At 36.2% G+C, this 14,927-nt stretch overlaps 1 protein-coding gene across 2 annotated transcripts; it reads left to right on the top strand.

Annotated features, from left to right (window-relative positions):
* Nucleotides 1–785: 785 nt before the first annotated feature.
* Nucleotides 786–11,969, top strand: LOC144966252 (uncharacterized). 2 transcript variants are annotated; one of them, XM_078902446.1, is made up of 4 exons: nucleotides 786–864; nucleotides 3,590–3,690; nucleotides 7,160–7,282; nucleotides 7,948–11,969. In XM_078902446.1, the coding sequence occupies exons 2-4, from the start codon at nucleotides 3,629–3,631 to the stop codon at nucleotides 9,233–9,235; spliced, it is 1,473 nt and encodes a 490-aa protein (XP_078758572.1). In that variant the 5' UTR covers nucleotides 786–864; nucleotides 3,590–3,628; the 3' UTR covers nucleotides 9,236–11,969. The 2 variants fall into 2 exon arrangements, with proteins under 2 accessions (XP_078758572.1, XP_078758573.1); XM_078902447.1 differs by having other exon boundaries at nucleotides 786–868; nucleotides 7,948–9,371.
* Nucleotides 11,970–14,927: the final 2,958 nt, after the last annotated feature.

Genomic DNA, 14,927 nt, shown 5'->3' with positions numbered 1-14,927 from the left:
AGAACCTCCCTGCCCACTATGGGAGGTCGGGATCCCCACCAGCTATAATATTTGAATGATATTAGTCTTGTTCTAGAAGTCAAATGTATGCCTTCAATATTAGGTAGATAAAAGTATTGCTCCCTGAGATATACCTGACCTGATCATAATTTCATTCGACCCTGTTTCCTTTTACTATTGCTGGTTGTAATAAATTAACACAATTTAGTGGTTGTCTTGAAAGTCATTACATTTAATCAAAATTCGTTTATAGTCTACTCTCTCTCTCTCTCTCTCTCTCTCTCTCTCTCTCTCTCTCTCTCTCTCTCTCTCTCATACACACAAAGAGACTCGTATCAACTTTTCCAACTACTTAATATCCTGAACAAAACACAACTGAACATTAAAATCACATCGCCGCTGACCGCAGCTAATAGAAAAGGAATTCGTGACTGTTGAAGTAAGGGGACATGGGTTGGATGCCGAGACGGGTATGTAGATACGTAGATCCTGAAAGCGAAAGGCACTTATCAGTAGCCAGTGTTTCATCGCGAAAGAAATAAACTTTATATTGAGATTTTGAAGTTTTAATGACAAAGAAAGGAAAATCAGAAAATTAGTATATTATATTAATATATTGATAAATGAATTAAAAACCAATCAATAAAAACACACCAAAAACAAAACAACAAAACAAACAAAACAACAATAAAATAAAATTAATAAATCAACAAATCAATCGAGACTCTATTATTGGTATTTGAGGCGGCAAGTTATTCCCACAAATATTGTGCATACAGTATTCCGTTTCACAAGAGGTCAAAGTTCATGTAACTATAGTACCCAAACAATAGCAAACAAACGTTGATGCAGATTTTGAAATCGGTAGGTAAGATTTAATCATTTTGTATCTTTTCTTTTGATTGAAATGCAACTAGAAAGTTAATAAGAGCAAATATTCACGATTCAATACATGAATTCACTTTAAAATTGAACGGAAGACATGTCAAATGGACGGACACGCTGTCTCCGTTTCGTTTTAGAGCCACGCCGAATTCTGACGCTGGTACTGGCGGGTCATTGAACTTGAACTCGAAAATGCCATTCATTGACCTTTTGTTTTGGTCACCGGCCGCCCCCCCCCCCCCCCCCCCCCCCCCTTTTTTTTTTTTAAAAAATTCTTTTCCTCTCTAACTCAATCGTTTTACTGATTTGTTGATCAATTGTCAATTGGCTTAATCAAAGCTCAAAACAAAACATTCGTTGCTAATCTCTGAGCTGTCAACACTCTCCTCAGGTTACTGTTCCTGTGTTGACGCTTCCGTTGCCGTTAACTTGCACACAGTGTATAGTGTATCTCTTGTCTCTACTCTCAAGGCCTAGGGCTCTCACACTCACCTTGACAGGGCTCGGGCGAGTTTGAGAGAGAGAGAGAGAGAGAGAGAGAGGGGGGGGGGGGGGGGGGGGGGGGGGGGTGGAGGAGATCAACGTATTTCACGTAATTACAAGGCAGAATTCCTGTCCCCTTTTTTTTTTTTTTTTAATAAAAGGAAGGCCTTCCGAAAGCGACTCGTGCTAAGGGAAACAACCCAAGCCCAAGTATTCCTTCAACTAACCCTAAGAAAAAAAATAAAACCTCTAGTACTAGGTACTTTGGTAAAAAATTCAAATTGGATTGAGCTCAATGAAACCTATATCATTTTAAAGTGCTTTTCAACACGATTCTAATGATACCAAAATTGTGAAAATCAGATAAGCAGAAGAAAAGTTATGTTAGTTTAAAGGCTGAAAAATGGTCTTCTATTTGCCTTTGTTATTTACCGACGGACTTTGTGACCTGAAAAGTGTTGCATTTCCGGTAGTAACCACCATTTGGATTTCAAAACTGGTCTAAAATGGCCGCTAATATTTGAGTAAGGATTTTGCTGGAACGAATTTCATGGATGCGGTATACAACTTTGCCCTGAATTTAATTTTATATAAATGTTAAGATGTTAAATAAACGAGCCAGCATGAAATTTTGATTTACCAAGTTCTAATCTTTTAATTATCCAAAGCTAAATTATACCCTATTATATCCATAATCAAAAGTTATACTAAATTGTCATTGATTTTAAAATAAACTACACCAAACGATAGAGTAATTTCTCCTGAAGAAAATAAGACATCAATCATTAAAATCCACCCATAAACAAAAAATCTATGGAACTTTTTCTGAGACCCATCACTCAAAAGTCAAAAAAATCGGGTCACAGCCACTAGCCCATTTATCGGCTCCCTGCTGGAGGGTCAAATGGACGTTTACCAAAGTACCTACTAGTACTAGTACTATCTAGTACCTTTAAATAACCCTAATAGGAAAAACAAACACTAACACCCTAGCCCTAGCACCTTAACTAAGACTTATGACTAACCATAATAGAAAACAATCCTCCAACCTCGAGCTAACCACAACCTAGGACTGTTTTCAATACTTCACAAAACAAAATGGTGGCGGAGAACCAAAACAATGGTTGTAGTCGTATTAGCAGGGTTCCTGCGGCCTCCTTAAATTCAAGGACACCTTGAAAACTCCTCCTTGATTTTGATATCACTGAGATAAACTCCTTGAAAATTACTTGAATTTCATTTTAGGAGAAAATTTCTTGAAAACTCCTTGAATTTTGCGAGATCACAACTACTACAACCACATCATCATCATCATCATCTGTACCACCACCAGTACAACCACCACAACACTATTATCACCACGATTAACATGAATACAACAACCACTACCACATCATCACTACTGCCATAAACAACCACAACCAATTCATTATCATCGTCATTACAACCTCTCCTACAAAACCACCACCACCATCACCACTACATCATCATTTTCATCAGCATCACTACCATCACTTCTAAAACAACCACCACTACCAGCACATTATTATCACAACCACTATCCTATCACTACCACTACAACCACCACCAATTCATCGTCTCCGTCACGACCACCACTATTACTATTATCATCACTACCACCACCAATTCATCGTCTCCGTCACGACCACCACTATTACTATTATCATCACTACCACCACCAATTCATCGTCTCCGTCACGATCACCACTATTACTATTATCATCACTACCACCACCAATTCATCGTCTCCGTCACAACCACCACTATTTTCATCACCATCACCACCAATTCATCGCCTCCGTCACAACCACCACTATTATCATCACTACACCACTATTACTATTATCATCACAACCACCACTATTACTATTATCATCACAACCACCACTATTACTATTATCATCACTACCACCACCAGAAAGGGGTCGATCAATGTGGTTGCTTTAAAGTTCAGCAAATGTTTCCTTTTGAATTGGCAACTCTGTTTATTATAATACAACTAGTGTATTACTTGTACTTGTACTTGGGACCAACAGTCAGATCGAGAGTAAGCTAATACATTTTTTTTTTCAGAAAATTGTTCAATATATATTTTTTTCATTATTAAAAAAAGAAAATAATAATGATAATAAAAAAAAAATTAAATATTGGAAGAAAATGACACTATTATGTATTTTGGATTATTTTTCTTCTATTGCAGATACTTTGTTGATAGACGCACCTGAACTGAATGTGAATCATGGCACTGCGACGATCTAATAGACGAATGACATTTACTGGTTCAACCATTTTTGCGGCTAGGTGAGTCATTTCATGTTCTGGTGAAGCCTTCATGAAGGGGGAGCCTTAATATTAGACTAAATGAAAAAATATTCCTTTAGAGTTGGACAGCGTAGCTCAGCAGTACGGTCTTTGCTTCGTACCTAAAAGGGTACGATCTCGATCACCCGCCATGCTGTGTGGCCTTGAGCAAGTCACTTCACCCTAGCTCACTTTGCAGTGCTGACGCCTGGGTTATTCCAGTCTTCCCTTGGAAAATAGACCCTAAATACAAATTTCCCATTGGGGATGAATAAAGTTTAAAAAAATAAAATGTCTCTTTGGAGCCAGAGATTAAGGTTAGCGTCTCTTTGGAGCGAGAGTTTTGTTTTATGTCATTTTCTGTACCATTCAACAGACAGCAACAATCACTAACCATTCACTGTGCTGATAGGGGAAGGGGAGGGGGAACGGTAAAAAATGATATTGGCTGTACCCAGTGACACCAGCTGGATGCTCGCCTGCTGAGTTATCTGGATGCCCAGATTTACCTTTTTTTCCAACAACTGTTTGTACTTTTTAAAATCCAGTTTCCAAAGGAATTGAATTTCCATACTTTGTTGTTAAGTTTGCATCATATTGTATTATTATACTTAGACTTAGATTATAACTACGACTTTGGTGATGATTGCAATGCATTATTCCTATGTATGTAGTACTAGTACAATATATAATGATTAAACTTATCTCAGGTATAGATTTATATAGATCTGTTGTCAAAGAATATGAGGATGAAACTTTATCCATTCCTTAAATAAATCTGTCTATAGTAGTATATTGCCATGATCTGAAATAACAGATTTGTCAGTGGAAACTATGAGTGGGAGACAAGCGTAACTCAGCTCATTAACGATCTCCAATGGAAACCGTTACATGAAACAAACCAGCTTTTTTACTCTTTCTTCCCCTCCTCGGTCAGATTTGAACTCCCTCCCAACCACTTGTAAACAACCCTTTCAACTGATGACTTTAAAAAATCGCTCCCTGCCATACAATCATCAGCCGGAAACTTTGGCCTTTATGGAAGAAGAAAATGTATTTAAAATTTTTGCCAGAAAATTCGTTCTTCAGATATTGATTAATGAAAATGACCCTCATTTTGACAAAAACTCTTAAACTTGGAATTTGCCGACAATGAAAGACGATTATTATGCATTATACATATCTGCCAACCCTTCAGCTTTTGGCGGAATCATTTCTATTTTCACTCTTCTTTTTTTGTACTATTCCGGCATTGTCTCTATTATACCGATTTTCAAAAATGCTGACCTGCCAACCAGTACGATTTAACGTATTTTAGTATGATTTTTGGACCCAAATTCGCGGATACGATTCCAAAGGATTTAGTACGATTTTTGTTCAAATATGTAATGTGAATGATGTTGATACTACATTTGATGCTTTGATACACACATGAATGATGCATCATATTTAGTAATACTATAGTTATCATTTCAGTTAGTAAAGTTAGCTATATGATGCCAGTTTTCACCAATATTTTTTGCATACATTTTTACTGATTTGAATACAATTATGCATATAAGCTTATTTTATATTTTAAATAGTCTCAGACCACATTTAAGCTTTTGCCATTTTAATGCCATTTTTTTTTGCCATTTTGCTTTTTTAAATAGAATCTAAAATTCTAAGTGAAAATTAAATTGAACTAACATCTTTGACTTTGAAGCCTTCAGTTAAAAACTATATTACTATATTACTTAAACATAAATGGATTATCTCCCTTTATAATGACTAAAATTACTCTATTTTGATTTATAAAATTTATTTTGATCTTTTTTTTCTGTATTACTTTGTACGAGTCTTGAATCAAAGAGCGTGTAGGTAACGATTGTTATGTTACCAAGAGCTCTCACTTTCCGCTTTTGGTGAAGCCACGCATCTTCCGTCTTCTACTCGTATTTTCTTCATTGTATCAGTAAGCCTAGCGCGCATAATACACGCGGAGCACACCCACCTCGCTGTCTCGCCTGGCACGCGGCAATAGCATTGCGGTTAAGAGAAGTGAGAGCTCTTGGTAACTATGTTACCCTACACACTCTTTGCTTGAATCAAAAAGTGGGCAGCTTTAGGAACGGTATTTGGTTCAAAATGAATTCTCTAGAACCATTTTAGAAGTATTTAACTTGTTTTTGCATATTTCATACTTGCGAATTTCCCATCATTTGACCAAAGTAATAGTATTAGTAGTATCTAGTAGTAAAAGTAGTAGTGATATAGTAGTAGTAGTAGTGAATGCTCAAAAAAAAAAAAAAAGAAAGAAAGAGAGATGGATCATTTGATAACATATCTGAAAAATATCTTGCTACTGTTGCAAAATGTCATCTATTGAATTGAAGATCACTCTCCCAAATAGTTTATCTCAAAACTTACTCATAACTGATGTACTGGGCAGATGTCACCATCACAACTTCATTTGGTACATCAGCATCATCATCTCTTACCATCACCACCATGGCATCACCACTTCTACAACCGCCACCATTGTCACTGCCACAATCACCACCACATCACTTCTACCACAGCTTCATCATCATTACCACCACCACTAGAGGACTATCGCTACAAGAACCACCACTTCTTCCACTGACATTAGCACCAATACTACCAAGGTGTTTGGGGTCTTTTGGTTATTTTCTTTGAGTGCTTCGAAAGCTATTTCCTTAGATATTGCAATTTCTGAGCCTTATACTAATTTAAAATGGTCATTAAATACATAATTTTGTAATCACTAGAGATTGCTTGAATGATGAAGATCAGAGTTTATTTTGATTTAGATTTGGTGATAGATTTTATATATATTTTTGTATTGTATGCCCTTTTTCCACATGTGCGGACAAAATACACTTTTTTGCTAAATAAATAAACTTTTTAGGGTCAAAAAATACACTTTTCATCCTGGGAAGGTTGGCAGGTCTGTGATAATGGTAAGAATAAAAAAGATCAAGTGTGTGTGTGTGTGGAAAGAGGTGAAATTTATATTTTTTGTCTCAAATTCCTATTTTCAGGTGTTCTGATTCCACTTTTGGAATGTGAAGAGTTGGCAGATCTGCATTATAAAAAGAAAATAATTGGTATTGAGAAAAGCTACAGATCAGTTTAAAATTAAAAGGCTGATGGGTAGAAATTAGAAAAGACTGTCAGGGTCTCCCCCGCTCTTCATGCTTTTCAAACATATGATTTATACTTGTTGTGTTTCAGCACCCCCCTGGTTCAACCAACCATCCAGGAAAATAACGATATACTTGTTGTGTTTCAGCACCCCCCTGGTTCAACCAACCATCCAGGAAAATAACGATATACTTGTTGTGTTTCAGCACCCCCATGGTTCAACCAACCATCCAGGAAAATAACGATATACTTGTTGTGTTTCAGCACCCCCATGGTTCAACCAACCATCCAGGAAAATAACGATATACTTGTTGTGTTTCAGCACCCCCCTGGTTCAACCAACCATCCAGGAAAATAATGATCATGAAAATGCCAGTCCTCAGTGGATCTCTGCTGAAGAAGCCTTTGGAAATATGAAGACCCCAAAGTTTACCAAAATGACCAGGTGGGTTTTTTTTTCTTTCTTTCTTTCTTTTTTTAAAAAATTGATTAGAATATAATATATATATGAAATAAACAAAAATGAATATAAAAAAGAACTACATACCCAAAACGGAACAGTATTTTGTTCTTTTTTGAAACTGTTAAAAATCGTTTTTGTTTATTACTTTTTAAGGTCCACAGCTCCTAAGCAGCTTAGTATTACTCAGAATATGATATGTATTTTTGATATTAATAATTAATAAATGACAAATAGTAAAGCGTCTTACCCCATTTCAACAGGCTCCAGGCGCTTTACATTTATAAAATGAATATATAATACAATGAGAAATAGACATGATTTAAACATAGAAATTTCAGTTACTTTTGTAACGAATAGACAGCACATTTTACTCACATTTACGACGTAGAAATCATGAGACGAAAAGGTGTATTAATTCAATAAATAAATCATATAAATATTGATGTGGTGGCCAAAGCTCTAGACCACTAGACCATATATCTGCACTTGGAGGAATGAATTGACTGTAGTGAAGAGCGTTGAGCAGAAGTAATTTGTGGAATGTTGCTCTACAAATGTTTGCATTTAAAATAAGGTTATTGATGAGACATGCAATTAAAAATTTTTACATAGCTATTTTTTTTTTTCTCGTCCCTCTCCAATTTCAGACGGACAACTCTGACGCGTCAAAATGTATTCAATGACGACGAAACCATCATTGGTGGAGCAGTAACTGACCTGGAAGGCTTCAAAGCTCCGAGATTCTTTATTCCAGTATCTCCCCCTGGTGTGAAAACAAGGAGTCGTAGATCTTCCATTCATATGGGGCCACCACAACCAGTGAAGACGAAAAGGGCTGGCAATGCGACTGGTGGAAAGAAGGTGAATTCAAATGTAGGAAAAAACGATACCAAGGTTACCCGTAAAGTTGCCTCAAAGAGGACAAGCGAAGTTTTGCCACCTGTCAAAGATCAGTTGCCAGTTCCAACAAAAATTTCATCAAGAAGATCCGTGTCACAAAAAGCAACAGATGGCGGGGATGCAGAGGTGACAAGAGGTGAGAGGTTATCTCCCATTGTTAATGCAGACACTAAAGCCAGTGCAAAGAAATCTAGAAGATCGTTAAGGCACCAAAACATGGAATCAGAAGAAACTGTAACTTCAAGTGAGACCATGGATTTTATGCATGAATTTCAAACACCAAGGACACACTTGTCTCAGGTCGATTTCCAAAAACAAAAGGATAATGAAAATCAACAAAAAGTCAGAACTATACCATCAGAAACCCCTAAAGCTCCTATTTCTTCTAAAACACCTAGGAAATCGGTATCTCAGTTGACAAATACACCCAAAATTGTTCCGAAGCGTGATGGGTCAGACAACACTTTGGTTGTGGAAAAAACAGACGAGTCTGTCAGAAGCAGAGTACAAACAGCCAAGATTTCCACTCCGAGGTCTCCACCAACACAATCAGCGGGAATCAAACGACAAATGTCTGAAGAGGAGAACAATGAAATTGAACGGGTGGTGAAGAAAATGTTTACTCCTGCCAAATTTTATTCTTCTGAAGAATTGAGCTACAAGCACAAGATAAAGTCTCCAAATACCGGGAAAACGTCATCGTCTCCTGCCCGCACCGCAATCACGAGGGATGCAGCCAAAACTGGTGGCCGGAAATCTCCAGCCAGGATAGTTCTTGACACAAGTGTAAGCCAAAAAACTCCCAGCCGAGCAGCGCCAAAGGCCAGAAAGATTCTTGGAGTTTCAACCAACTCCACGCCTCACTACGGCAAAACTCAAAGCTCAACAAAGAAGTTTGTCGAGGAGAAGGAAAAAGTGACGGTCGATGAGATGTTGTCGTCTCCGACCAAATCAGAATCTAGTTTTAGAGAAGAGACTGAGAATAACATGACTTTAAGTCATACAAGCCACTCTCAGTGGTGTACTATCTTGTAAGAATGGTCCGAGCTCCTTCATCACTTTCAACATGGAATTCTCAAATTAACAATTATTTATGTTAAGGTTCTATTTCAGCAGATTAAAAAGATAAAAAAAAAAATCAACCAAACAAAAAAAAAAAAAGGAAAAGAAAATAACTTTAAAAGTGAGAGGAAATTTAAAACATTTATCAAAAGACTTAGCCATGTGTCAATGGTGACACTCTTGATTTACTACTGAATCATTTAATTTAGGCCCTCTCTGTTTATTTGGATTGGATTCAAATTATAGAACTATGTCGTTGTATAAAATTGTGAATTGTGTAAATAAATGTATGATTTCTTCAATATCATTAACTTTTAAAGTAAAAAATCAAAGCAAAAATCCTAGTTTTGGTATTGGCAGCAAAGAGAGATGATTCAGTGTGATTCATTTTATATGAGATTTGCCTCATTTGGACTCGAAGTGTATTGTTTGTTAATTCATAGAAATTTTGAGATTGTTATTGAAAATCACCTCAAGTGTTCAAGATTATATATCAAATCTGTAAATAATTGTTTTTTTTTCATATAATTATTCTGTCTTATATTTAACGCTATTGAATGTTTAAATCTTTTAATTTATCACACTTGATAATTGATATACAACATTCAAATATTATTACTTTGACAAGAAGTAATGGAGTTGTTACAGCCGTGAAATTGTTTATTTTTTTATGCCTCTTGTCCTCTCAGTCTTGTCAGTTCCCTTAAATCTGATACACAATATTTAGGGAGAACAAAATTATCCTCTTGTGCTGAAATTGACAGAAGGTTAAAATTCAACTAACTCGATTTATCTGTCCTTGTCTTCTCCGATCTCCACTGTCTACTGTTTTTGCTCAGTTGGTATTTTATTGCAAGTACTGTGATCGATTTGCGTCTGAATATTTTTCTCCCTCCACCCATTTGTTTGTCCAACCAGTAGTGATTGGCTAGCAGGGTCTTGTCTTATAAAATAGCTTTGGGTGACAGTCCTTTGCGATATATTTTTGTTAACCCTCTCCTTACCAACTATAGGAAAATCGTCACATTCGTAACGACGATGCAATCAACATTTTTCTTATTCAAATTTCTCTTGTACATCATAAAATTTAAAGAAAATGAACAGTGTGTTGTTGAGCATGTTTTGGTAAAGAAATTATTTATCGCAAGAACTTACTGCTATTGTGTTTGAGTGATAAAATATCTATTTTTGTGTTAGTTGGGTGTGAAGTTTTTGGGAAAATCCTGAAAATGGCTGGTAAGGAGAGCGTTAATGTATCAAGGATAGCAAGAGATGGTTAGTGTTATTTATTACGGAAACTTTTGACAGTTAATTCACTGACCTCCGATTGACCTCATTGTTTAGAAATTGAAATGATGATTACGTAGCCTACTTTTAAAAGGTGCTTTGGTTTTGTTTTGTTTGTTTCTTACATTGACTATCTGAACTCAGTGATTTTCAGACTTTGAAGTATCTGCCCTTTTTTTTTTTTTTTTTAAGAAAGAGAGAGAGAGGGGGGGAGGGGGTATTTTTGAAGGATTTTTATTTCAGCTCAATCTTCATCATGTCTTCAGAATATATTTAGATTTGTAGGATGTGTACAAACATTGTTTTTGTTGTTTTTTTTATTAAAAATTTTGGGATTAATTTGCTGCATATTATCAAGGTTGCCAATTTTTCGTATAATTTACTGAATTCAGTATATCATCATCATAAGCCCTCAGTTTATTTTCCAACCACCTGCTAAACGGAAAAAAAGCAAGTACACAATGTCTTTTTTACTGGAGTTCAGCGCTCAGAAATGGGTCACTCAATGTGTTTGTGTAAAAGTTCAGTAAGTTTTTGCCTCCTGAATTTGCAACCCTTTATTATTTTCATACAATACCCCTTTTTAAATATAGTAGTAGTAGTAGCCATTATTTCAGATGTATATAATTTTTAAACATTGGACTGAAATAAGAATGATGTATATATATATAATATGTATTGATAATATCTAACAATTACTTTATCGTTTTTTTTTTGTTTTAAAAAAAATTAAGATTCACGTCCTACATCCGGAACAATCTTGTTATTCATGGGAGAGTATACTTCGCTCTTTTCCTCTTCCTTCATCGGTTTCGCTATCGTCGTCGTCACTCGTGTCGTCCTTCCTGCTCCTTCTGCTGAGCTGTTCGGCCTTCGTTCTGGTTATTTCTGGGTTGACACCAAGTGCCGTCAGGACTCTCTCGTTGTTTTCGGATACGGTGCCAAAGTCCACCAGGTGTACCTTGGTGTACCTCTTAATGATGTCCTTTGGACCTAAATTGTTCTTGCTTTAGAATTCCCTCAAATGGTATTGATAGTAATAATAATAATAATAATACACATTTATACAGCGCTCATTCTCGTGTAAAACACAAGCTCTGGGCACTTTACAATATAAATTATCAATCTTAAGTGAAATAAAAAATAATAATACCCGTAATGATAATAATTCATAGCCAAATCAAGGATTCATAAAGTCAATAAAAACAGTACAGTAGTATAGTAACAGTATAGTATTATAAGTAAATGTCTGGAAATTTACTACTTTGTGTCATTTTGTAATGTCAGATTGCGATAAATTCTGGTAGGATTTTTGGTTGGGCTGGTAGGATTTTTTAATGTCTCCGATACCTGGTACTAGTGCTACTTATTTCATATATCTTGTTTTTTAAAATAACTATTTGATCATTCATTAAAAAAATGCTTTTACCTTGCTCTACACTGGTTATGATTATTTGTAAGGTCTTGGGATGGGATGGGTAGAGAAGAATGACTATAAATATAAAGCTGGGTGGGGATCCCGACCTCTCACAATGGGCGGGGAGGTTCTTGCTGTGTCTTCTATACTATCCCCCTGACCTGATTTTCAATTACTTTCTGTCTTTGTCTTGGAATCAGATTGCTAAGTTTTGTACTGACCTTGGCCCGAGTCCTTGGCTGGGACTGGGAGTGGGAGGGAAACAGTTGAATTGTGTAATTGTAGTTTTGGGAGATGATATTTTTTTTCCTAGTAAATCATACTCTCTGTTTTTACTTTTTTTTATTTTTTATTTTGAACATATGATTTGTAAACATTAGAATGTGTTCCTCTTATTGCTGAGTGGGAAGGGAGGGGGGGGGGGGGGAGTATTTTTAAAACTTTTTTTTCCATTTATTATTTTTCTTCAGTCCTTGTATTTTGTATGGAATTGTACATAATTTGATAATGAATTATTACTATTAACCATTATTGATGTTTAGACGATATAAATTCACATCACATGATGTGACTTCTTCTACCACACAGGTTGAAATTTAATGAACTGTTTTAAATTTTCAGGCAGCAATAAATTGTAGTATTTATTCCATATATTCATATTGTGTCTGTTTTCCATTCCTTCCGAATTATAGTTGTCATGCAGCAATTTAACCCTATTCCGAAGCGACCAAACAACTGTAGATATTTTAGCCCAGAAACAATTTTTTCCCTTAAAATTCAGAATGAGCGTTTCCATAGTGGTTATAAATACATATGCAAATTATAGGAATTATTGTCAAAGTCAAAGAACGTAATATTTTATTCAGGGACAAAATTTTGACCATAGTCAACCCAGGCTGGGTGCAACGCACCCGGTAACAAAATATGAGGAAAAAAACTGGCTGGGTGCAATTCACCCGTATACTTAAAAAACCCCAAAAAACACTACACATCAGAGAGATGATTTACAATTTAAAAAAAAAAATCATCTCCCAAAACTATAACTATAATAACTATACATTTGACTGTTTTCCTCCCAGCCATGGTGCCCGGCCAGAGTCAGGACAAAACTAAGTAATCTCGTTTCAAGACAAAGACAGAAAGCAATTGGAAAACAGGTATAGACGACACAGCAAGTACCTTCCTGCCCACTTTGGGGGGTCGGGAACGCCACCCCGTATTGCAGAACGTGCTGGAATTCGGCCTGCAAGATTCCAACGAGTCCTGTAGATACACTGAACTGAAATCTAAATCTGCCTTAGCTACTTCGGGGTTCCTGACCTCCCACAGTGGGCAGGGAGGCACTCACTGTGTCTTCTATTCCCCTATATCTGTTTTCCAACTTGGTTTTCTGTCTTTGTCTTGGAATGAGATTACTTGGTTTTGTCCTGACCCTGGCTGAGACGGAAACAGTCAAATGTATAATTAGTTTTGGTAGATTATAATTTTTCCCTTGTAAATCATCTCTGTTATGCACTATATTATGTTATGTTTACATATTGTATGTATATATGATTATGATTTGTAAACATTTGAGTGTGTATTCCTCTTAGTCTGGGTGGGGTTCCGACCTCCCATAGTGGGCAGGGAGGTACTTACTGTGTCTTCTATCCCCCTGTACCTGCTTTTCAATTGTTTCCTGTCATTGTCTTGGAATAAGATTACTTGGTTTTGTCCTGATCCTTGCCGGAGTTCCTTAGTTGGGAGGGATATAGTCGAATGTATAGTTATAGTTTTGGGAGATGATATTTTTTTCCTTGTAAATCATCTCTCTGTTTATGCATTGTACTATGTTTAGTGTACATATTATATTATATGATTGGTAAACATTTGAGTGTATTCCTCCTAGTGGGGATCTGTGCTTGTGTCTGGATGAGATTTTTAGATGATCTCAAACTAAGTACTTTGACAGTGTGCTCTTGGAATCTACACCTGTTCCCTATTTGAACCAATTCCCCTTTGTCTGACCTTTTCTTTTGTGCTTTAATTGTAATTCTAGAACTTTTTACTATCCCATTTTCTTCCTTTTTGCTGGCGCTGATATGACCTTAATGTGTTGCAAGCGCCGTAAAACCCTTAAAAACAAAAACAAACAATATTCCTCTTAGTGGGGACTTGTGCTTGTCTGGATGAGACTTTGGTGATCTCAAACTGAAGTACTTTGATAGGGTGCTCCTGGAATCTACATCTCTTTGAACCAAATCCTCTTTGTCTTACCTTTTCTTGGGTGCTTTAACTACTGTAATTCTATAACTTTTTGCTATCCCATTTTCTTCCTTTTTACTGGCGCTGATATGACCTTAATGTGTTGCAAGCGCCGTAAAACTCTTAAAAACATTAGCTACTTGTCCCTATGTGTTGTGTGTCATGTTCTTTTCCTTAGGCACTGAAATGACATCATATACTGTACTGTAAGTGTCTCATTCATAAATTATTCAAAACAAAGCTACACCTGGGTCGGACCTGCGGTCAGATAACGAAGATAGGTCAGCTGCTGTATCTTCTACTTCTATCCCCCACATCTGTTTTTCCTTTCCATGTTGCTCTCTGTCTTTGTTCTGGATTGAGATAGATTGCTTGGATTTTATCCTGGTCCTAGCGGGGATGCTTAACCGGGAGGGAGACAGTCAAAGGTATTTTTACCTTTTTTTCGACAGATGATATTTTTCTAATCTTTATGTTATGTACTTAAATAGTTTATATTTTGATATGATATTTTTAAAGCACGGAGTGTATTCCTCTTAGTGGGATCCTGTGCTTGTGTCCGGATGGGACTTTTGGGTGATCTGTTTGTTTTTTGTTTTTAAGAGTTTTACGGCGTTTGCAACACATTTAGGTTATATCAGCGCCAGTAAAAAGGAAGAAAATGGAATGGTACAAAGTTCTAGAATTACAATTAAAGCACCCAAGAAAAAGTAAGAC

Source organism: Berghia stephanieae, chromosome 2, assembly GCF_034508935.2.
Source record: "Berghia stephanieae isolate SIO BIC M18660-M18661 chromosome 2, UCSD_Bste_1.3, whole genome shotgun sequence".
Taxonomy (NCBI): domain Eukaryota; kingdom Metazoa; phylum Mollusca; class Gastropoda; order Nudibranchia; family Aeolidiidae; genus Berghia; species Berghia stephanieae.
This window is presented reverse-complemented; position numbering and strand designations above follow the sequence as displayed.

What these genes read in the sequence shown, in the direction of transcription:
- LOC144966252 (XM_078902446.1), top strand. Translation starts at nt 3,629, where the DNA reads ATGGCACTGCGACGATCTAATAGACGAATGACATTTACTGGTTCAACC. An exon ending in TCAACCATTTTTGCGGCTAG is followed by an intron (nt 3,691 to 7,159) that starts GTGAGTCATTTC and finishes GTTGTGTTTCAG; the next exon opens with CACCCCCCTGGTTCAACCAA. An exon ending in AAGTTTACCAAAATGACCAG is followed by an intron (nt 7,283 to 7,947) that starts GTGGGTTTTTTT and finishes CTCCAATTTCAG; the next exon opens with ACGGACAACTCTGACGCGTC.